This window comes from Cyprinodon variegatus, unplaced genomic scaffold (genome assembly GCF_000732505.1).
Source record: "Cyprinodon variegatus isolate N-32 unplaced genomic scaffold, C_variegatus-1.0 Scaffold623, whole genome shotgun sequence".
Taxonomy (NCBI): Eukaryota; Metazoa; Chordata; class Actinopteri; order Cyprinodontiformes; family Cyprinodontidae; genus Cyprinodon; species Cyprinodon variegatus.
Genome location: NW_015151076.1, coordinates 416,721 through 441,838, shown reverse-complemented (window position 1 = coordinate 441,838; position 25,118 = coordinate 416,721). Strand labels below are relative to the sequence as shown.

The window sequence follows — 25,118 nt, the reverse complement described above, 5'->3', positions numbered from 1 at the left end:
TGTCCATAGGGGGCGCCAAAGCAACCGTTTTATAATCTGATCTGGGTTCACCTACAAAGGATTCCTTTACTACCTGCAAACACACATCAGATAATGAATAAATGATCAAATATGTTCATAAATTTAAAGGAAAATAATAAGATCTTAAAACTATGTTCATGTATGTAATTACATGCAAAAGCTCCATTTACTTGACTTGTGCTTTTCTGTTTCTAAAATAATTAATGATATCACTGTAAGAGACTTGACATCCAAATCTGTTGTTCATACTAATCACTATTATCTGGATTGATTATTTTTCATAATTCATGATTTTTTATGCCATGGAAGATCTCAGATTGACGTTTGAAAAAAGCTCCGATGTGCCAATGCAACAGTCATAGGGAAACTAAGCTATTTAAAGATTTGTGCAGAAAAAAGATCCCATTTTCAGAGAGGAAAGTGAGTAAAAAGGTCATCTGTGCAGCGGCGGTTCTAGACCATATTTACCAGAGGGGCCAAGATGGGGCCAGCAGGTTTTTGTGGAGGCAAATAGAAACATGAAACAAAAACAGGGCAGTTATTTATCATTTAAAATACATTAACAGAACCAAAAGGTGAAGTGAAATTTCCATGTCATTTAGTTTAATTTTTATGCTTATTCAATTGAAAACTTATATTTTTAGTTTGAAAATGTAATTTTTTTTACTTAAAAAAAAGAAAATTCCTTACCATGGAAAAAGGCAACTGAAATATTGATGAAAAACCTATTTGCAATCAGTATCTACAAAATTTTTTTGGAGAAAAAAAAAACCCTTTAACAGAAGTGTCTCCAGTCCTTGAGGGCTAATGTCCTGCACCTTTAAGAAGTGCCTCTGTTTAAACACACTTAAATCCAATAACTGGGTCTGGGTCTCTGTTTTTTAATGTTTGTTCTTGTTGCTCTTTTTTTTTATGTAATTTTTTTTATTTATGTTTATTTATTGAACCCAAGTATGAAAAAAAGAAAATATTTAAAATTCTAATTGAAATAAACATAATTTAGTTGTGTAAACCAACTCTACTTTATCTACTACTTCAATGTACTTTTTCCTCTTTCCCCTCCATTTTAATGAATGAATTGTTAATGAATGAATTGTCATTAACTGGATTTGCCTTTCCTAGTATTTGCATAGAATCAGTTAACTATTCAGTTAAGTTGAAAGCCTTCTAACAGCAGGTTTTGTGTTGTGTATTAATCCTAGAAGATGATGTCTATTAAGTTTCATTTAACTAATACCAGAGCTTATTAGAGGGAATTAATTGGGCGGTTTAAAAAGAGAATTTTGCCTGTGGGGTAGAGTCCTGTTCAGATTAAATAAATTAGAATTTTAATATTTTTAAAAGTTTTTTTTTACTAATTTGGGATTAAAGGATCATTCTACCATCCTTCAATCTTGAAAGATCAATCCTCTATCCACCATCCTACCATCCTCTAGTTGCAAATGTGGAACATTTGGGTCAATATGATGAAGCAAACAACTATAATATATATTTTGCTAAAACAATTTGCTCTTTTTTCATGTACAGATGAAATTAGATATCTATGTTCGATATCACTCTCAGTGTCTGAAATGAAATCTGCATAAAATTAACCAAAAGCAGAAAAATACGTTGTAATTAATAGTGACAAGCCCAGTGGCGGTTCTAAACCAAATGTATCAGGGGGCCAGGAGGGGGCCAGCGTGTTTTCATGGGTGCACAGAAACGCATGAAATAAAAAACAGGGCAAGGGATATTAAGATAGCTGCATGAACTGAAATTTTTATTCAGTTAGGTTTAATTAAAATTCTATGCCTTATTAGTTCAATATAAATTCAGAATTTATTAATTTAACATATTTTTGACATAATTTAAGGTAAAATTACGGTTTTCTATAAAATCTGAATTAAAACTCAAGAAAAACTGATAAATTCAGCTATAAAAATTTAAGCAATTTGTTTTGAAAAAACATTTAGCAGGAGAAAACAGGGATTCTATCTCAATACCAGCGAAGCTATCACCTTATTGCTTTTAAATAATTAGAAAAAACAGAATTTGTAAAGAAAAAAATAGAAATAGAACCAAAGGAGCTATCAGTAACTATGTCTGTTCCAGCACATATCATCATTAGAATTTCTTTGAGTATTATGTCTTCAGTACAGGGGCCAGGACATGATCTACAGGGGCACTGGCCCCCATTGGCCCCTGTCCAGAACCGCCCATGGACACGCTCCCCCACAGTATCACCACAAACCTCCCTGTATTTATATTCCTACTCACATACGTACCTATAAGGAATGTCCTCCAATAGAAATCTGCTTCCTACTTCCTTCTTTTAACTTTTAAAGAACCAGGGATTTTACATTTGCAAATTAAACCTTAAAATCCAACAACTATTGATATTAGAAAAAACTCTTTCATTAAATACTTAAAATATATGGGACCTCTTGACTTTAGCTTTAAAACAGTCAAAACTTCAAGCTATTATTTTGCTTCTCTAAAATGGTTGCTTTGACATACTGATATGATGTAATTATATTTCTTTTAATGCCATGGGTTTCTTTCTGCAGCACTTTGAGCAGGTATGAAAGTAGTTTATAAACAAACACTTAGATAATTTCCTCTGTCAGAGGTTCACACGCTAAAATGAATATGCCTCTGACTTAATGGAAATATCCTATTCATAACTAAATAGCTCTGTACCGAGTAGGGGAATAAATGGCTTTTAAATGAAGAGTAAGCCATGAGAGAAGACAACAAACAATGAATTGTCATAATTGTGTCCTATGTGGACTTGTGTTTATGTTGTCTCTGTCTTCCATATATATACACCTCCTGTTCAGTTACTCTTTGCTGGATCCTCGTCAATCTTTTGCTCTATTCCTCCCTCATGTCTTGAGTTTTCCTTGTCGATCAGTTCTGGAGTTTGGATTTTATATTTGTATGTTTTTTCATTAAATGTGCAAGAAACCACCTCAGCTTCCGTCTCTGCATTTGTTCCTCTAAAAACCTCCAAACAACCTGACAGGAATAACTATGTAAACCTCTGACAAAAACAAAGTTTAAAAAAATGCTTTTATATCACTATTATTACTTATTCTGAAGCAACTCAAACGTTTTATGCCCCTTTAAACAATATATGCAAATATTCAGTTTCAACATACAGCCTGGGAAAAATCAGTATATAAGGTGAGCTTTGCATCTTTTATGCTGTCACTATATTCTGCACCTTTTCATTTTGGTTGGGTAACAATTACAACAATTACAGTGGATATTTATAGCAGCATAGAGGTGCATGTAACTTACAGTAAACTTTATTTAGCAGTGAGATTAAAAATATTTCACAATGAAACAATTATTATTATTAATGTTAGTTGTACATCAAACTCTTTCTTAAATGTTGATTTTAAAACTCATCTAATGTTGCAGAAGTATAATTATTGCTAAGGGGTTTATGGTAATTTTAGAGACTATTTACAACACTGAAATCAAAATTTTCCAAATTTAAAAGGTTTTGTATGCTATTTTTTAAACTTATTTGCTTGTATGTGTGTTGTAACTTCTGTTGTTTTAAACAACATCTGTCTTGATATGGATGGCCGGGGGATTTTTAAGTGATTTTAAATCTAAATATTGCATTTGGGTTAGCTAAAGATTGGCATGGGTAGATAAATATATGAATTTTAGCTAAAAGGAAAAGCAGACAATGCGTAATGATGTATTTACAATCATTGTAAAACTGTTTCAATTGCACACAAATCACTACACTTTCAGAAAGACATCTTTCATTATTTATACAATAGAAATTCATTCTGAATGATAAAAAACATCAATAAAATACCTTCTTTGTATCCAATATGCTCTCCAACTGTGGTTCATTTTAAGCAAAAATACACAGCAAAAAGCTTGTTATTTTAATTTTAAATGTTATGTTGCAGAGGTAAAAAGCAGTTATATACATGTTATTATAAAAACACCAGGAAAGCAGCCGTTCCTTCAGCAGAATCATAATGTGCTTCTCTCCTAGTTGCACATTTCCATCAGAGATTATTGCAAATGTGTTCAAGGTTAGTTTGATGTTGAAATAAAAAAATAAAAAAAAAACTTTTATGTTGATTATCCGACTTTCTACTCTTAAAATTCTTAGCAAATAGTTAAAAAGCCAACATCCCAACTGTAAACAGCTGTGCTGTTAGTTTGGTTAGACATATATGTGTCTATTTGTGTCTTTTTCTCTGCTCTTTAGCTATTCCTGGTACTGCCTCTCGGTGGCAGTGAAGAAATCTTCCAGGATGTGCTTCAGGTAGTCGAATGTGGGTCTTTCCTCTGGTTTCTCCCTCCAGCACTCATGCATAATTTCATAAAGCTCATCTGGACAGTCTTCTGGCTTTGGCATTCTGTATCCCCGCTCCAAGTTCTGGATCACCTCTGGGTTGGACATACCTGGACAGGAAGTAAAATTATCATTTAAATCAATAAAAGGTTGTTTATTTTTTTGATATCCACCTGAACACATTTAGGGGGATTTGCCACATTTAGTGAATATTTGAAAACTACACACTAAAACCCAATAAGATTCTTGCAACCTCCTGTTTCTCTTTGTGGAAAATTGTGGTGTGCATAAGTAGAAGGACAAATTTTTAAAGCATTTTTTTTTTTTTTTTGCATAAAACTTAAGACCTCAAGACATTAGATCTTACACAATTTAGAAAGTGACTTAATGTTATTTCCTTTTCAAAAAAGGAAGTAACAGTTTCATCATCTGAAGATGCTAATCTTAGCAAAAGAAAGCTCAGAGTAAGTGAAACAAAATGAAGCATAAATGTAGTTTACATTTATTGCATAGTTTTTCTATAGTCAAAATGATGCACGTGCTTAACTAAATAAATATATATTCCTTGCAGTCATGAACCAGTATTGGATATATGTACTAAATCTACCCAATAGAGGCTGAGGATTCATGGTATGGAAACCTATTTGAGCATCCTTAGCATGATTCCACCTCCACCATGTTTCATCTCAACGTTCATCTTATTATTGTGGCCCAATAGCAGCTTCTTCATAATGTTTGACCAAAAACTTTTTCTCAAAAAGGCATTTAGGTTGTTCATCTGGACAGGTGCACATTTTAGATTTTTACACATTTGTATCTGTTTAAAAATTACTTCTAAGACTAACTGTGCAAATCTACACTTTCTCTCTCATCTACACCAATTTCTTTGAGCTTTCCAGTTGTTTTAGGTATATATTGAGCATATCAGTGCTGATAGACAAAAAACATATTATGTTAAAACCTAATAACTGGCAACTACAGAAAAATTATCAATAAAAAATAAACATTTAGGTTAAAAAAACAGTAAGTTTAAAGGGAATTAATGTATTTATTTATGAAAATCATTATTTCTGGTTAAATTACATTATGTGATCGATAGACAATAACTGGGGGTATTTTCTTTGCATCATCGGGGTTAATTTCCTGTGTATGGTGTTTCCTTTGCCCGTTAATGAAGACAAATCATAACAAAAATAAAGAAAAAAAGGGAAAAAAACAATCAGGTATAATATATTTGTCAGAGTTATCTACCTGGATATGGAATACGTCCATATGTCACTATTTCTGTGAGGAGAATCCCAAACGACCACACATCAGATTTTATGGAGAAGGTGCCATAGTTTATAGCTTCTGGTGCGGTCCATTTAATGGGGAACTTTGCACCTGTGGATAAAATAAGAAAAAAAAAAAAAAATCTAAATTTTTAGCAAAATAAAAGCAAACAAATGTCAAAAGGTGAAAGGTTAGGTCTTGACAGTCTCCCTACCTTCTCTAGCTGTGTATTCATTGTCCTCTATCAATCTTGCAAGGCCAAAATCTGCAATCTTACAGATGAGCTCTTGGGAAACTAGAATGTTGGCAGCCCGCAGGTCTCGATGAATATAATTCCTCCGCTCGATAAACGCCATGCCGTCAGCCACCTGTAGAGCGCAGCACATCATTATACATGACTGAGGAGAGTGTGATTGTCTGTGTTAAAACTTGACTTAAGTATCTGTAGAGGACATGTGTGTTTGTTGGCACTGCTTCTGGTTGCATGAACCAAAACCAGGGAGTTTACCACTTCCCCAGGTCACCTGTTTGCTCCCTTTCACCTCTGTTCTGCAATGTCGAGCTCCACCCAGGTGTGCAGCTGCTTTCACACAGTCTAATAGAAAAAAAACCTGCAGTATTGCTTTAGATCCATCTAGTCAGTTGCTGAGTTTCTGCTTTAGTCACAGACTACATGACTCATTAAAAATAATTGGACCTCTGATTCAATTCTACTACGTCTGATGACAGAAGTGTGTTTTTATGAGGCCTCTGATTAAAGTTTTCTTCTTTTCTTTTAATTTCCCAACACTTCCCAGCCCATAGAGACTTGCCTGTTTATCCGGTTTTTATACTGTGAGGAGTGGTCTGAGGAAAAATGTGTATATCAGAAACTGGAATGTGACACATATGTGTCAGGGTTAGGAAGTGTCCTCCTCAGGTATTTGAGATGTACGTTTTTACTTTTTTTTTTTCCATTTAAAATTCCCATTGTATTAGGAAATTTTAGACATAGAAGGAGGACGGTGCATGCTTTAAGAAATGTTCTTAATCTAAAACGTGTGGCGTGTTCAGCCATCTTTACACTGACACATCAAAGTGAAATCTAAAGCAACCAAAATCCTGCAGAAGTTGAATAATTTTGTACTTTTACCACCTAAAACCTTAAAGAGTATGACACTAATTCAAACCTTCAGAGAAATTTCCATCCACCCAAAGCAATCGGTCGGCAAGAAGAAACATTCATCAGAGTGAAAGATAAAAGAGCATGATCAGTAGAGGAGCGGTAGAGATCTCAAGTTCTTAGTCAGGCTGACAGATAGATGAGCCATCAGCACCCAGTTTGACTCAGCTTGAGCAATTTTGTTAAGAGAAATAATAAAAATTTCCATAATAAAAATTACTGGAAGAACAAAGCTGGTGGACGCAGATCCCAACAGAAAAGTCAAACAGCACAGTATGGATTCATGAAATAAATATGCACTGTTCAAGTGTTAAAATAATAATTTATCCTTTTACTTTCCATCTTACAAACTACTTTAGCTAGATCTAGAGCACGTATTCAGGATATATTGTATATGTAAATGACAACAACTAATTTCATGTTTAAAAAGAGACGGCAGTCAGTTTTTTTTAAATATTCCAGGAATATCTTTTTTATACTCCTATAGTCTGCCTATTACTAAAAAAAAATGTTCAAGGTTCTCCTCTAAGTAAAAGTATATGATCCACCACCACATAATGCTAAGAAGCCGTGTATGATGGGCTGGCATGAAAGCATTCTTCGCTGTAAATCTTCACCACACCGCTCTGCATGAAGCGCAGATCTTTTCACCGAGTTGTGACACGTCTCAGAAACGTTTCTTCATCTGATGAAGAGCTGCTCGCTTTGTATGACTTTGAAACTTCAGGCTGTCTTCCTGTGGTTGATTTTGTCATTCCCACACCCACCATACCCCATAAAATCGAGGTTTTTCACTGACAAGAAACAGTTTAGAAAGTAGACATAAATCTTATTTTTCTTTATTTATTTTTTTTGCAGGATCTATCCTGCATTTAGAAAAAAATGCTTTTGAATTTCATTCATTATTGAGTTGGGTTTTTTTTAAACTAGCTTAAGTCAGTATTAAGTCTGGTCAGTGCGGTTGAACAACTTGCCTAAATTTGAAACTCTTCCCGCACCTTGAAGCACACATCCTGTTCACAGGTTTAGATAGAGCTTTGTTATAATATTGTAACTTTCAATGTAAGGAAGTTCTTCCTATTTAAACATCTAATTTACTGAAAATATCAGAAATCCTTATGAGAATAACCCTTTTTTTCTCAAATGGTTGCCGCTCTGTCCACAAATTAAGTATAAAGAGATCCAGAGAAACTAATCTACACCATAGTTTAAGGTTCTGTCATCATAGAACAATTTCTGGGGGCCATCTTGCAGAAAACAACACCAGAAAAATGATAAAGTTACGATTCAGGCAGTTTGTCCTCTTCAAATCCTGTTCATTAGTTTTATTTGTGCTACAGTGTCTAGACATGCAACAACGACTACATGCATGCCTCTCTGCACACATATCCACCCAAATCTGCAGGTATTACAAGATTAGGAGTTTAAGCCTCATTAATATGGTAGCTGATTTATTGCTCAGGGTCATGCTGAGAGCAAGGAAATAAAAGTACAAATTAGTTGAAAATTGGTAAATTAGGTGGAAGGAGCTTATAATGAAAGAACAAAAGATTACTATAAAGGTATCTCACCTGTGATGACATGTCTATCAGTGTGTTCGTGGTTAAATTGCTTCCCTCCTGCGTTTTCAGGAAGTCCACCAAGCTTCCTGCAAACAAATCAATCTGTTAACCCTTGTAAACCTATGCATAAACATAATATCTATCAACAGGGTTGCAAACAATATACACAATACATTTATAAATAAATATTGTAACTATATTTGCACATTCAAAACCTAATAACACTTGATAACACTAAAACATTTAGCTGTGGCTCGAAATGTGTTTTTATGGATGCAGATTTCAGCTCTCATATGACATTTGCTTCTAGAATTAAGGTTAAATTAGATTAAAAGGCAGTATTTTATTTTTTGCAGATTTTTTTGTATTGCTAAACAAAAGCCATTCCTTCATAATATTATTCTTATGTTACACTCCAAACTGCCTGTTTAAGCTTCTAATTTATTCTTACCTTCCATATTATAAATTTATCTAGTGTGGATATGATCACTTTTTATGCTTTATTGAAAAACAAGCAACTGTATGTTTTTCTTTTAAAACAAAGTGTAGCCGACAACTTACATCCATCTCCTTCCTCAGATATCTTTAAGGCAGTCTTGCCTCTCAGTTACGTAATTTTTCTTTTTTTTTTTTTATTTTATGAGTAACAAAATCCTTTTTCATATAAGTTTCCATCAGTACAACTGCCCTGATTTTCTGGTGTAATTTGTTGTTAAAGCATTTCTTTGATTCTGATCTTTTTTTTTTTTTTTTACTTTGAGCTAGAGAAGACATGTAATTTGAGATCAGACCAAATTATGTAATTTACAATACATAAACATTGATCTGATAAAAATGTGTTATACCAGCTTAGAGGTTTTTTATTTCAGAATGTGTCTGTGATATGACAAAAACCTGTCCTTGGAGCTAGATTGTAAATTATTTGGGGGCTTGTCCAGGATCTTAGTCTGAAATCTTTAGAAAAAAAAATACTAACAATGGGACAGGCAATAGAGATACATTTCTTTGCAATCGTATTTTAGAGTAGGGATTCCCTCCCACTTTGATTTTCAAAAAGATTTACAAAATGGGGAGGTTAGTCTCCCCGTTAGTGAACAAAGGGGGTGGCAACCAAATGGGGAGGCGACACAAGATCATTGGGATGTGGTCCCTGAGGTATGTGGAGGACCAAAAATATAGAATGAAAGACATAAATGTGACTGAATTATATAAAATTACCATGAAAGTTAATTTATCATTCACTTATTTATGTAAAATATTTGAAATATGTCTTTAATTTAATGGAATACTTACCAAATATTAAAAATACTACTCATTTGTCGAACAATTGAAAAAACATTTAAAATTAAAAATTAATATATGAAATGTGTACATATATATATGTACACCGTTCTTAAAAATTAGAATATAAAAAACGTTGACACATGTTGGGCAGAGGATTGTCAATTTTACATTCCATAAAAAATACGTAAGAAACCTTTCCCTTACTTTCCAAAAGATACAAATAAACTGATGGAATGTAGTTTATTTCACAGATTTTCCACAAGAAGGCCATCTGCTCATTTTATAGCAGTTCAGACTTAATCAAAAGGATAATGAAATATATAAATATATAATTTAACACAACATTTGGTCATAAATGTTCCTTGTTCTGATCGCTTTAATGATTCTCTGAGTGCCACCATGAACAATGCATGCAAGCAATTTTGTTTTTAAATTTGTTCCAGTTATGTGTGTAGTTAACAGATCAGAAACATTAATAAACACTTTAAAATATCCTACTTCATATCAAAAGCCACACAAAAAAGTCCATGGGAAAAGCTTCTACTAAATGGGAAGCAGTAAAAATAGATAGTGCATTGGAAAGACAAATTACATTTTGGACGTCATAATTCCTCACTGACATAAATAAACTGAGTGGGACCAAAAATAGCAGCTAAATTCGGCAAAGACAACACTTTGAGGAAGTACACTATAATCTGCCAAGTTGATATGAACAATATCCCCATACGGAGGACGGTTAATTTAGACCAAAGGAAATACTTTGAGAAAAGTGACTTCACCAGGAAAGACGAGTTTTTTACTCCTCTGCCGAAGTCTGAAAGGTTGCTTTTGAAGTCTTAGAGCTACTCTCTTTGTCGAAGCCACAAAGAAAAGCCCTGGTTACCTGCCTGCTATGTTCACTCTTTGTTTTCTTCAATAATGAAAAAAAAAAATCAGGACAAACATGTGAAAAGATGCATACCTAGTGTGCAGTAGAGACAATTGTCCATACATGAATCCTGAACAAAGAGCTTGACTGATGTGGACACTGCTGGTTTACAAATGATAACACAAAGGCACTCCTTTCACTTCAGCTCTAAGGCTGTCGTTGTGTTTGGGATCTCCTAGTGCATGTTGGTGCTGTCCCTCACAATAAAAAAAATTACAAAGAGTTTTGAGGTTTTGGTGGAAAAACCATCTGGGATTGCTCTCATCTGAATTCATATTCATATGAAACTCTCACCCCTGTGCCGACTCCTTTCATCCTCATTCTATCAGTTTTCATAATTCACATTTGGTTCATAGTGTCTATATGTGACCAGAAGGGAATGAGGTAAGATAAATGGAGAGGATGCGGACCATAAAGCAGCCCTAGTATCTATAGCAGGTTTGTTTATGGGACCAGAGCATGATGAAGACCTTTCTTCTTAGAAACATCCTCTCAAAATGTAAACACATCTGACTTTCCAGAACCGGTCCGGAAAAGAAGAAGGGAAAGTTCATGCTTGCTTTGTTGCATTTTAACACCTAGGCAGCGAACACAAGAGAGCCTAATGAGGAGAGGCTAAAAAAGTCTGCATAAACAAACTCAGGGTCCCTGCTCACATCCCAGCTTTCCTTCCTTATCATATGTGATGATTACACTCATACATTTACACTATATGTTACTCCATTCACAAACAAATAAACAAAAGAGCTCAACTGACATTAAGTGGATTAGACAGAATGACTGGAGTGGAGGGTTGAGATGAAAACATTGAGTCATTAAAGGGTCGAAATCCACAGAGCTACTTGGTCTTTTGTTCAAACGTGTTCCCACCCAAAGTCTGATAACAGATCAACATGTTTAATCCTGAACATCTATGACACCGGGCTAACACCGCTCCTCTGTTTTCCATTTAAGCTCATTCTTCCATTCCATCCTTTCTTTACCGTAACGAGGCAGGAGATTAAGGAGGTGATTAATCCTGACAAGCTGAAACATATTTCAGTCGACTAAACTTTTTTTTTCTTTTAAAAGAAAAAGCTCCCATGACTACACTGGGACGTTTTTCTCTCTCTCTCTCTCTCTCGCTTAGATAATGCTAACGAGAGGACCTACCATTTTCCATGTACTCTGTGACGATGTATATAGGCTCCTGGGTAACGACAGCGAAGAGACGGACGAGTCGAGGATGCTGCAGGTTTTTCATCATATTGGCCTCTGCCATGAAAGCTTCCACTGACATGGTGCCCATCTTCAGATTCTTTATGGCCACTTTCCTGTCGTTGTTGTAGATGCCTAGAAAATAACAATGAGTTGTTCAAGTTGCTAGAAAAAAGTTAGAGCATAGATTGCTTTAATCCTACAATTAATAACAAATCTTAATAAAAAAATATACATATATATGTGTGTGTATATATATATATATATATATATATATATATTTTTATATATATATATATATAGATTTACAATAACAGCCCAACAGATTTTGCTTTCACAATTAGAGCAGTACGGCTATTGCCAGAGAGCTTGATTTATGCATATAAATAGCTTTTTTATAAATTTATGCAGGGAGTATTACAGATTATATGAACAATGCAATGTAAGTAGAACAAGAAAGGAAAAACAGGAAAAAGGAGAAAAGATGAAAGAAAGAGGAAATAAAAGGAAGTTTTCAGTCTGCTTCATCACCTTTAAAAAGAGATGTAAAAAAGAACAGCACAACCAACGGATAAAGTATAAGAGATACACTAAACCACCTTGATACTATCGCTGAAGTATAAGTAGTATTATTTAATCTGACATGTATACTGTGGTCGCTGAAGATAAGAATATGGGCTTTTTGTATGGAAGTGAATCTCTGGAACCAAGCACCAATTTCAGCCCAGCTACAACAGCAGATAGCAATACTTGGTACCCCATAAATATCAGTTTGTCATGACTTTTTCACTCTATAAAGAAGACAACAGCAAAGAGAAACTTGAAATCTATCACTCGATTCTAAACTAAAACTTATATATTATATATATTTTATTAAAAAAAACAGTAAAGTATTGTATTTTAGGGAAGTTTAAACATCATAATTACATACCGGTAATTCCTATAAAGGCATTCAAATATAAATCCACTGCAATAACTCCAGTGTATATATGTATATACCTCACATTTAGAAGATTTTACGCCTCTTCCATAAACTTCACTTCTGGTTAGATCTCATTTAGATGCAAATGACACCTCTTGCTAAAATATACATTTACATATTTGTATGCAATAACTGCAGGTTTCGGCATGCCTACTCACATCCTGATTAATGTAACCTATGCAGATTTTTTATTGATGGTAAAAAAATATATATATAATACAGCCTGAACCACATAGGAGATTAATTTAATATAAATATTTATACAATTGTTTTCATAAAGTAGTCCAGTGTTATGATGTGAAATAATTTTGCTGTTTGACACCATCTTAGGTCCTGTTTATGCCTCAGTCAAGTGTGCCATAGAGAAAAGGAAGAGCAAAAATAATTTGAATTGTATTGATTTAATTTGGAATTATCAGCTTTATATTTTGCCATTATATTTTTGCACATTTTCTGCATATTTCCTGTAACCAAGTTTACAAAAGGAATGTTAAGAGTCCAGCCATAAAAAGTCTTGAACTTCAGAGTTAAAAAAAAAAAAAAAATAGTTTTCAAAAATGCACATTTAGGAATAACTTCAGGTTAAGTTATGTAAATTTTCCTTTTTAAAGGAAATTTCCTATGCTTTAGTGATTTTTTTTTTAAATCGGGTGAATCCATTTTCTTTTCATATTTTCAGTGTCAACATCCGGTAAAAGATGTTTCTACCCGTACGAATTACAGGAAAGTGCTGAGCAAACTGGAACATTTCTACACAACATACACTGCAGTGATCTATATCGGCAAAATTAAACTTAGCAGCTAACAGCATCTCTGAAGGTGTTCAGCCCGATAAAATAACAAGTTTTTTTTTTTTTATAGCATTTCTTATTTTGTTTTCTGTTACAAATCTGCACAGACGATGACATACACACACAAAATAGATATCATAAAACACGTATATGTCATGTGCAGCTATACTATGGCCTAACCCAGACCCTCAACCTTACCCTGACCATTACCAATATACCTAACCTAAACGTAAGGGACCAGTTGACAGATCCCCAAAAGCATCTGAAAGTCCCCAAAATGTATCACACTTAAATATAAATATATGTGTATTTCATAAGCTGAGCCTCACAAAGTGGGACGAACTAAAATGAATTTAAAGAGCACCTTCTAAGAGAACGTTTCTAACTGAAATGAAAACTTAAAAAAGCAAAACAAGAGGACAAACATAACAGCCAGAAATTCTGTTTGGTATTCTCAAACAGAATTTGTTGCCGCATTGTTTACATTTTATTAATACGACATTTACTGTCCCAGCTTTGTACCTGCCGGTATTTTTGTTAAAAAACATTTATATGACGGGTCTTTTCGGCTGTTCCCTTATTCAGGGGCTCCCATAGCTAGTCAGTAGGATTTGCTAATAGACTTGGCAAAGTCTTTATGTGGGAAGCTCTTCCTGATGGATGCGCAGCAGTAAGACTTAAACCACTTCATTGGGGCTTTTCTCAAGAATATTTCACATTCTTTTCAAAATTTCTGATTGATAGCAATGTGAGGAAACCAAAATTTACCTCATGATCTAATGAATCTCATTAAATATGGTATCATTTTATGTTTTATTAGGAAATAAAGTAACATAATATTGAGTTGTTCATATAATTTATACTTTAGATATATAAAAATGTATTTTAAACATGATCTATTTCTATATCTCTACCCTTTAAGGTACAAACATACATATAAGTCTACTATAGATGTAATATTACTAAAGTGCAAACACTGTTTAATACCCTGTGCAATAACCTGTTTTATATTTAATATCCAGTGCAATAACTATATATATAAATACCTATTAATATAAAAACCCATTTAATATATATATACGCACAGTACATACTGTATATGACCCATGCACCTTTTTCCTTTGGCACCTTTTTGACTATTGTATTTAAATTTCTCCACTGTGAGATCAATTAGGTCTATCAATCAATAAGTCAATAATATAAGAGAATAAAGTTATTTTTACCTTAATATTTCCTTTGATCATCCCTAATATATTTTTCACCGGTGTTAATGCTAACTAACATATTTGCAACCAAAAGCACAGGATCACATAAGGACTGTAAACCACTGTTGCTTTGTTTAACTACGTGTTGTTCTAAAAATAACTGCACATAATTGTCCTGAAGAAAGACTCTCTGGAAAAATAACTATCACTAAGTGGAGCTCCATCAAAGCCATAACCAACCAGTTTGTTCTTCCTTTGACATGAAACGCTTTGCAACACGCCACGCATGAAGCGTATAGCGATGAGGAAACAAATCTTATCTCCTAATGAAAACATTCCTTTGTCTATTTTCATAATGGTGATGGTTATCATATCTAGTGCCTTGCAAAAGTCTTAATACTCCTTAAACCTTTTCTTTTCTTTTACATTTTGCTAATGTTTTAACCTTAAGCTGTTATGATTTTTATTTAGATTCCTTTATCAGATGGTCTTCTTATGTATAATCCTAAAGCAGACGGAAAATGGTTCACAAATTGAAATCTTAAATTTTGAATGGACTTTTCATGTCATAAGAATCCCCCTGGTTTATCCATCATTATAATCTCTTTTCATTGCTAAAAGAGGTGTCAATATTAGCTCTCTACAAGCATGCTTGATGCATTTAGAGAAATGTTACTCATGTGACTCAAAAGGTTTAATTAGATATTGAGTTTAAGGACATCTTAACCAATGATTATCTTCTGATCTAACCAGTGCGTTTTAGTTCTGTCTGTATGGTTAGAATGTATCTCTGATTGTCTGGTTAACCTCTATCTTTCAGGATTGACTGGTAATTATTTCCACCCATATGCCCATGAAATCTGACCAACCTCTATACCCATTCTGAAGAAAATGTTTCCCCACAGAATGATTCCGCCAACACCGTGTTTACTGTGTTGCCTTCTGAAGGCAAGTGGCAGCACTTTTTGTGTAGAGATAAAGAGGTCAAAAGGGTCTCCTGGTTCATATTTATAAGAGGTTAATGAAAACCAAATCTGATTTTACTTCAATTTTCACAGCGATGCATTGCCTTGTGTTGCTCTGCAAATATATTAAACATTTTAGTTCATTGTATCTCTACAAAATGCTTAAAATCTAGTCAAGTCAGAACAAATGGAAGGTACTATCTTCTATATATTTTGAGATCTGCATTTTTAAGTAAACTGTTTAATGAGAAAAATTCCACTGAATGATCAAATGTGAAAAAGGTCAGCAAAGGTATATAGAGGCTCTAATGTTCACTGGCTTCAGGAAACATTTCTTTTGGATCAGTGGGGAAAAAACAAACAGAGAGCCCAGATTTCATCAGGACAGTATTGAGAACAGAATAGCACTGAGAAACGAGGGCCAGTTCTTTTGGTTAGTAATGTTTAGCTTTTGTTCAGTGGTGTGTTTGGGAGGTTAAACGGTGCTGGCGAGTGAGGATGGAAAATGGAGAGGAAATTACCCCTTTAATTGAATGATAATGAGGTTGTGGCCTAACCAATGTGCTTGTAATCAAAACGTTTAGCCACTGTAGCGTAATTTAATGCTGCAGCATCTGATTTAAAGTGTTGTTAGGACACAAATCTTAAAGATCTATTAGCTCATCAAAAAGCTAGGTATGAGTTTTTGGAGCAGTGATGCATGTCAGGGTTAATACCACACATAACTCTTTCGTTAAGCAGCTCAAACAAGCCTACAATTAGAGCCAAGCCTGAGGAAACTCTTCTGCACACACTGCAGAAAATCGGACTCCTGGCAGGCTTACAGTCTAGCTCCCAACCAGACATGTGATGTATCTGCCTGAGTGCACACATTAAATATCATGCAGATGGAAAAGAAAAAAAGAAAAAAAAGAAGCTTACCCATCCAGACTTCTCCAAACTGTCCGGCCCCCAGCCTGCGCTCCAGCTTCAGGGACTCCCGTGGAATCTCCCACTCGTCCTGCCACCAGGGTTTCTGTGGCGCCCTGGACTGACAGGGCTTCACAAGGACTGTGCACAATCCATCTGCTTCACCTGGAAAGCACGCAGACAAATCAACATGCTGAACTCCACAGTGATTAGAAATGCATCCCTTAGGATGGCATACATACGGGAGTAATGCTGGACCAGCTCCCTCAGAGAGTTGAAGGATATCTTGGCCGTCACGTAGAAGCCTCCATTGTCCATGTTACGAATCCTGTAGTGCTTCACGCCTTCCCCCGTGTTGTGGTCCAGATCTCGGACTGATAATGAGTATGATCCTGGAGCAGAATTAAAGATTAAGAGAGGTTAATAAAACAGGTTTTGACCAGAATAGAATGATTTATTGTTTTACTATATATTTTAGTATGTTTTTGGACTGTCAGCACTTCCTGATGCTGCCTCTAAACTCTGTCAAAGTGTCATTCGGTTTGCTTGTGGGTAGCCCTGCTAACTGTGGCCAACCTATGTCAAGTTACACAACTAGTGTTTGCAAGCTGCCCATCAAAGTCATTTATCTACAGCTTGCATTCATGCAGACCTGCAGCAGTTCAGTTACCGTAGTTAAAACTTTGGGTAGAAAAAAAGATTTAAATTGAATCTAATTTTATCATAATTTTGTGCAAGAAGACATTTTTTTTTTTCTTTTGAGTCATACAGGCGACTCTATCAGGGTATTAATGCAACAGCATTTAAAGAAATTGGGTCAGTAAAGGACAAAGAGGATGTGTTAAAAAAAAATCTGTCAAATGTCTTCACAATTTTATCTGTTTGGAGATCACAGTGCTTCTGCTAAAATGCAGTGTTGTGTTAGTCTAACTGTGTCATCTCTCTCCCACTCTAGATAAATTAGAGCCAACTTTGCACTGAAAAAAAATCGAAATCTAGAAGAGTAGATCGTTTTTCCAGTGTGTAATAAGGACTGTTTTTATCAAAATACGGCATGCTAGCTAAGATGTGTTTTTTTGAGAAAATATCAGCCCAGGTCCTACAGACAAACTGAAACAAATATGATTTAAGAGCAGATAACATGAAATTCTGACTACTCGGGAACGAACTTAAATAAATAGGGTTAAAACCCAGTTTGAACAGGTTATTTGGATCTACAATAACAAACTAAAACTGAAATTTAAAAAATAATTTAAATAAGAAATCAGGAAGCAGGGTATAATAAATCTGAGGCCAAGGATGTGGATTTAAATCATGCAATAAATTTCATTATTTGTTTGTCTATTCATGTAACAAAAGATTCAAATAATCACCTTTGGAGGTCTCGCTTTCTCGAATCAGGAAAGAGCCCTGGGTGTTCCCTGGAGCTAGCAGGAGCCTCATGGCATCGTTTCTAGAGATGTTCTTGAAGAACCACCTGCAGCAAAAAGACACTTTGAGCTAAAAGCCACTTCCTTTCCCTCATAGACCCGCCATGCATTATGTGAGCTGAGAGAAAGCCAGATGAGATGGCGCTGAGAGCTGTGACATTATGCTTCCTCTGTGACGTACGGTTCAGTCTCCACTGTGGTCATAGCAATGAAGTTATATGGGATGTAGCCCCGCTGGCCTGTGGTGAGAGACTCAGCCAGGTACCACTCTGCATCATCCCTGGAAGACAGAAGAGATGTTTACCTTTGGCTGTTTCACACTGAGTAACTAATATTTTGAATTAGATGGTATAGATATGTGGATCCATTGCGGCATAAATGGTCGCGTTATATGGTAAACAACATAATGCTTGTCTAGTAAAAAGATATTAAAGCACAGAAAAAAGGCATATCTGGCCACATTTTGCCTTATATTCCTCCCCACAATAAGCACATATTGTTTAAACCTTACATCGAAACAAAAACTAAATGTTCTCCCTAAAACATAATGTTATTAAAGGTATTTTTCTATAACATATATGGATTATAATTATAAAAGAGTTTCACATCAAGAAGGAATTCTTGTGTTTTTACTTAGTTGTTAACTACGGAACTAAATAGCAATTAAATTCAGATGTTTGCAATATTTTACTAGTTTATTCAAATCTGTCAAATGTATTTTTGAAAATATGAAAATTCTTGTGTTTTCACTTAATTTAATTTCAGTTGTTGTATTCTTTCAACTTTTGCATACCATGGGATGATCTTGTTTTATTTTTTTCTTCTTTTATATATATATATATATATCTATATATATATATATATAGATAGATAGATATATATATAAACTTCCTGCAGCAAATGTGTTCTTTTGTTGTTGACTTTAATGGAGTACATTAGACAGAGCATTAAGCACTGTTTGGGTTAAAGTAGAATTCAAACCAGCATGGTGATCAAGAAGGTTTTTGTCTCGTTTTTTTTTTTTTTTTATTGTAAACATTGGGTTTAAATAGCGACTCTAATTCTAACTTTTTATTGCAGAAGTCAACTGAGCGTTAGTGGGTTAAAAAACGAAGGCAATAGTCACTATATAATACTGTCAAAATGATCACCAGATCTGGTAGGAGCACTGAGATCTTCCTATAATCTATATGCATTAAAGCTGTTTTTGTTTGAAGATATGAAATATAGAGTGCATGATAATTATCTCCATTCATTTAACTGTGCTATCAATATACCTTTAAAGGAATAAACCTTTGTACTTTATTTATTATTGTATTTTTTTGCAGTTCATAATCTGGATTTTTTAGATTCGAGTATATCTGTGTCAGACTTTTATGCTAGAAAGCCGTTAACCCGCCAGAGCGTATGCATGTTTGTGCATCCTTCTGTACAAAAGATGTGAATTTTTGACAGTTTATAAGAGTTTGGGTTACTTCTTTGAGCTTTGCAGTCCAGTGGTTTGTTTTAGATTCTTTAGCATTTCTTTAGCAGCTATTTCATCTTCTAGTTTTGAGTGTAACAGGAAATTTTGGCTGATGTTTTTACAGCATCACTGCTTTAGAAATGCACCGGAAACTTTTTGAGTTCATTGCAGGAATCCAGAACCACAATGACACTAGAACCCCCAACAAGAGACTCTTATTTTTTGTGTGAAAAAAATGGTAAAACGCTTAAAGTTAGACTTTAGCGGAACACATTAACATAGAGTATTGGCTGCTGTGAAGCTTAAACTTCTATTGTTGTTTGGAAAGTTGGAGTAATTTTCTCTATGTGTGGGTTTAAAGAAGCTCACTTGTTGATGATCTTGAGTTTGTCTCCCTTTTCAAAGCCCAGGTCTCCTTCGTGTTTGGGTTCATAGCTGTAAATGGCCACCCCGATGTTATCTGCAAGAAGAAACACTCTAAGCTTTAGTCATCTCTGATAAATTGACACCAGTAACAATGGTGAGTTTACAGGGAAATGAGTTTACACTGTTCTCTTCGTATTATTTCCACAAACTATGCACTGCTACAGTGGCTGAGATGAACACAGAAACTTCATTGACCAACGTTGCATGAAATAAAACCTCTTAGAAATGCCAGCTTCTTCATTGAGAATTAAAACTTTAGTTAAAATTAATCATTTTTACTGAAACGAAAGGCTGTACACAATATAGTTTAAAATGTCTTGAAATAGGTGTATCCGCCCTTAATTTGAGCAGGCTTTGAGATGATTTGCAAATGGCAATACTATTTTTCCCCATTTATATACAATAATTAGATATTAGGTACTTTAAATAAGATAACAAAGTTGTTCTTTACACTTCCTACGAACATAAATCATCTTCTATTTGCACATTGTCTTACCTCCCTCCTCAAAACAAGAGGAAATACACTTATTTCCGGAAAGATTGACTGCTATACAGAGACTATTCGGATATTTCTAGAGGTTAGGGTTCGATTTTGTTCCCAGAATTGAGACAGAATTCTACAAATACAGGAGGCTGGCATTGGATGTGTTCAATATAACATTGATTTTATTTATTTATTTCTGTTATTAAAATGTGCGCGCTTTTGTTTGATGATACTTGAATTGATCCAGAGAAAGAACATTTTAGCTCATATTCCAACCATAAGACCCAGTCGGACATTTCCATGTGTCAACATGGTAACCCGAGCAGTCGGATAGATCCGTAACTTTCATTTTAAAGAAAAACGACGAGGGAAACTTGTCTTAACAAGACAAAGTTGTTTTTTTTAATGGAAAATGCTGTATAGTCTTCCTTTCCAAAGAAATATAGTACTATGGAGGTCAAATCATTTTGTCAACTATCTGATTGAGCATTTCCAGAGATTAACCATCAAGGGAACTCATTTAAGCATTCCTGTTCTAAATCCAATAACAGATATTTTGTGTTTTTCTTTACTTTTTCAAGCAGACATACTGTAAAACAAAAGAGGGAACAAAGAAGCTGGAGATATACCTGGTAGAGGTGAAGTTGGGGGTGTATAATGTGATGGGTATGGAATCACCTGATCTGTGTACTGGACAGACAAAGAAAAAGGATGTGATTAAAGACAGAAAAACAGCACAGGGTTTATGCAGGGATTGGTTCGGTTAGCCGGTTCCCGACCGTAAATTATAATCTGTTTTATTCTCTGCTAACCAACCATCTACATGTTGTGTAACACGCAGGTGGTTTTCTCCTTAATTCCTAACCTAATGGTGCATCTGTGTCGTGACGAGAAAAACAGCAACACACACTGGAAAAAACAATCTGGAAATAAGTAAAAATTTCTTAAATTAAGTGTATTTACCCTTAATTTGAGTAGATAAATGAGATAGTTTGCCAATGGAAGGAGTATTTTTACTCTTAAAATAAGATAATTAGATAATATGCGCTTGAAATAAGACAATGCAATTGTGTTTTCTTATTTTAAAGGTAAATAATCATGTTCCATTGGCAAAATGTTTCTTTTACCTCCTCAATTCAAGAACAAATGCACTTGTTTTAAGAAAAAATGACTTATCTAGATTTAGATTTTTTCCAGTGTTCTCCTATTTGATCACACACACAGCTTCCCTTACAGCTATGTGAGGTATGCAGCTCTGTTGTCCCGAAGAGGCCTGAAACAGATTGTGCTTTATCATGTTTACTCAATCGGAATGAATGGTGGGAGCCCATTTAAAGTTCACACCTTCTGGCTTCAGTTCATGTGTGGTCATTCACATTCGGCCATTTTGTACATTGTAGTGAAATCGTGAGCTGTTCCTCCACTTACTGGGTTGCTCGTATCGGGAGGAATGGGACAGTTGCAATGTTCACAAAGTTCGTCCAAGTTCTCGATCCATTCGCTGTCTGAATCCGAGCTGCAGGCGCATCCCATCTTTCCTGCAAGTCCAAACCGCATGTTACTTTTTCAGATATGAAAACAATGCCCACAAAACTTTAAACAGCTACGTCTCAAATTCTTTTCATTTTTAATAAAGGATTCTTAAAAAAATAAAAAGGTACTAAAATCCTTCATTGATCTATATAGATGATTCAAAGGACATTTTTTGGACAGGTGAGACTAAGCGGACTTTGTTCAAATTAGACGACAAACTTTTACGCTTTGGGCACACCTTATGAGTTCATGGCCTCCAATCCCGCTTCAGGCCTGAGTGCTTTGCCCTAAGAACTTCACAGCAATGTTAATCTCGTATAATCTGTCGTCTGCATGTGCTGTGTTTCGTATTTTCACACTAATGCGCTGTACGGACCAGCTTTCTCAAGCTCACTCGATTCCCTTGTTTGGCTGCTCATGGAAAAAGGGTCAGCAGGCTAATCTCAGGCGACGTTTGTCCCAAAGGCTTAAAGCCGTGAGAAATCTGCCGAGTTCTAAATAACAACCCACCATTTGCTGCTAAGGGGTCATAATGATGAATCACAAGGGGGATCACCAAAGTAAGAAGCAGATCTTTTATTATCGGATCTCCTAACCTTTTGGGTTTACACTCGGTGAGTCACACAAGTCAGCATTTTCCACTAAGGGGATACCATCCGCCTTTTTGTATTTTATTACCAGCAGCTGAAGGCCTTTTCCAAACAAACATTTGAATACTAACAGGATATAGCAGATATGAACACAACAAGTTGAGGAAATATTTAAGACCTGACATCTATTTTATCCTTCCGTCGTTCAAAAGACCTATGAAAATAATTGGGGTTTGGTTGTACTGTATTGCTAATTGTTCTGTTTGACAGAAAAATCACATTAGATGGTGCACTACAAAAAATAAATAAGTAGCAAACGGTAGAAATTTTCTGTAATAATTACTTAAAACGGGCTTACACACTTTATTGAACTTGGGCTTTGATTTTATGATCAAATAAAAACAAATAAAAGGAAGAACTCGACAAAACAGATGAAATCATTGATAAATCATTTCCTGTTTGATCAAATATTTACAAACACATACAATAAGAAGTGGAAAAAGCTACACTTAAGGATTTGTATAGAAACTACATGCTGAAACTTTAACTTTTAAGGTTGAAACATCACAAGTTTTCCACTCACCAGTTAGTCAAATCTTTCCTCGAGCGTCCAACAATGTCAGTTTTCAGAGGCCGCCATTAAAATGCTAGTTTTTTTCAGACTTATATTTATTCTGCGGAGCTGTTTGCTGTAAGAGGAGCTTTTTTACATGAGCACAGCTTGGGTGTGAAGATGTCATCATCCGCCTCTCTTATAACTAAGGCTGAAAACAGAGCTGATGCGGTGTCCCATACGCACACATACACACACACAGACACACACAAGTATAGAAGAGCGACCCAGAGTTTCCTGTCGTTGAAACTTTGAGGGTTGTTCTGCAGTCTTCTCTAACAGGTGCTGAATCTGCAGCTGTGTGAGAGCAAAGAGGAACGTTTGGGCTCTGAGACAAAAGAAAAGGGGGTCAGGAGAGCGCCCTTCCCAAAAGATGAGAATGTTCCTATACAGTTAGAGAACGAGGCCCTGCTGGGATGACGGTGATGCTACACTATACTATGCTACACGTATTTTTGTCTTGGTTTGTACTGTAAGATGTGGGAGCCACTGACCTTTGTTAGGTGTTTGCACCTGATGTGGTCATAGCAGCTTTAAAAAAAAATCCCATAAGACCCAAATAAAATGGCTTGCATTTACCTCTAAAGCCCTAACACATTAGCAAATGTTGCAGCTCTGCTTCCTGTGTTGTGGGTTGAAATCTTCTTTAGGTTCAATATATAGAAATATGGCTTGTTTAACATCAAAATATAGCTTTTGATTTATTTATTTTGATATTCTTAGCCGAGCGTAATCCAGATTTACAGAGCTGATCTTTAATGTCACACAACCCAAAAAAACAAATAAGTCAAAGGATCATATTCCCATCAAAATGTTCATGAATACATTTTTGGGGTGTATACTGCTAAACGTAGATTTATAAGGTCTCTCTCTCTCTCTCTGAGCCAATGCATCTATATTTCTGTCACTCCTCAGGCTGCAGGCCACGTTTCTTTTTTTGTGGTGAACATATGCTGCTGTAGAGCTTGCACGGGCAGGAAGTCAGTCCAAGCATCACAGACAATGCAGAGAAATTTGTGCTCTGAAGGCTGCCACAGCTTAGATGGTGTCTCGCTAGCGATAAAAACCACCTGAATTTCTCCCTTTTTTTCCGTTAGAGTGAAATTCTGCAAAGATGTACTTGGGGTGTTTTACATTTTCACATTATCTGCTTCAGAGACTTTCAGCTGGCTGTGTTGGTTAAAACTACTAATATAGTAGCAGAGATCCTCATGTAGGAGGGCGCCACCATCTCAGGGTATTCCTGCTCCACATTTGTCACTGCTTCCAAAAGTGGTTGGAAATCACTTTCTGTTACGCAATCGAACTTTGATGCTATCGACCTGCAGAAAGTTTTCCAGTCCTCCTACAGCTAACTTTGCGATACAGGTGCAGGCCTCTTTCATTATGCGCATACGTCATTCCAGCTTCAGCTCGTAGTTGTGAATGCTTTATTTACACCATAATATCAGCTTTACAGGATATGTTAAAGGTAAAACGAGATTATATTGGAGCACAAATTTGAGTGGCGTGAGAAGGTAAAGAAAAAGCCCCTCAAGGTTCTTTTCTTGGGCTTTTGCACATTTTCTTTCACCTCCATGTCTTGCTGTTCTGATGACACACATGAGCTCATGTGTCCTGCAGCACTCCACAGTACAATTATTAAGCCCTCTCATTTACAACTTTTAGCAGCACCCAATTCTTCTTATACAAATTGTATATGACAATATGTCTGGCTCTGCACAGCCCTGCAGGAAACATGCTTTATGCTCAGATGGTGCATGGTGTCATCAAAGAAAGAAACAGGACACTCATGTGCAAGAGGTGGTTTTAGAATAGGGGACAACGATGGGTTAGAACCTGTGATGATAATTACCACAGACACTATAAACAGATTCACAAAAATAGCCTTTAGGTTATATACGGCACTGTGCAGAAATCTTGAGTCATCTCTGATTTGTTTCATACTAAAGTTTAATTGAATGTATATATTTCCACTTAGCTTTAA

The 25,118-nt window shown here is 35.3% G+C and overlaps 1 protein-coding gene across 1 annotated transcript; it reads right to left on the bottom strand.

Moving 5' to 3' along the window:
- Positions 1–4,236: 4,236 nt before the first annotated feature.
- On the bottom strand, positions 4,237–23,380 carry lck (LCK proto-oncogene, Src family tyrosine kinase). The gene is made up of 13 exons (XM_015393052.1): positions 23,102–23,380; positions 21,824–21,933; positions 21,025–21,085; positions 19,855–19,945; positions 18,202–18,300; positions 17,964–18,067; positions 16,833–16,982; positions 16,603–16,755; positions 11,694–11,873; positions 8,339–8,415; positions 5,820–5,973; positions 5,585–5,716; positions 4,237–4,443 (listed from the first exon to the last, which is right to left on the bottom strand). The coding sequence occupies exons 2-13, from the start codon at positions 21,926–21,928 to the stop codon at positions 4,247–4,249; spliced, it is 1,503 nt and encodes a 500-aa protein (XP_015248538.1). The 5' UTR covers positions 21,929–21,933; positions 23,102–23,380; the 3' UTR covers positions 4,237–4,246.
- Positions 23,381–25,118: the final 1,738 nt, after the last annotated feature.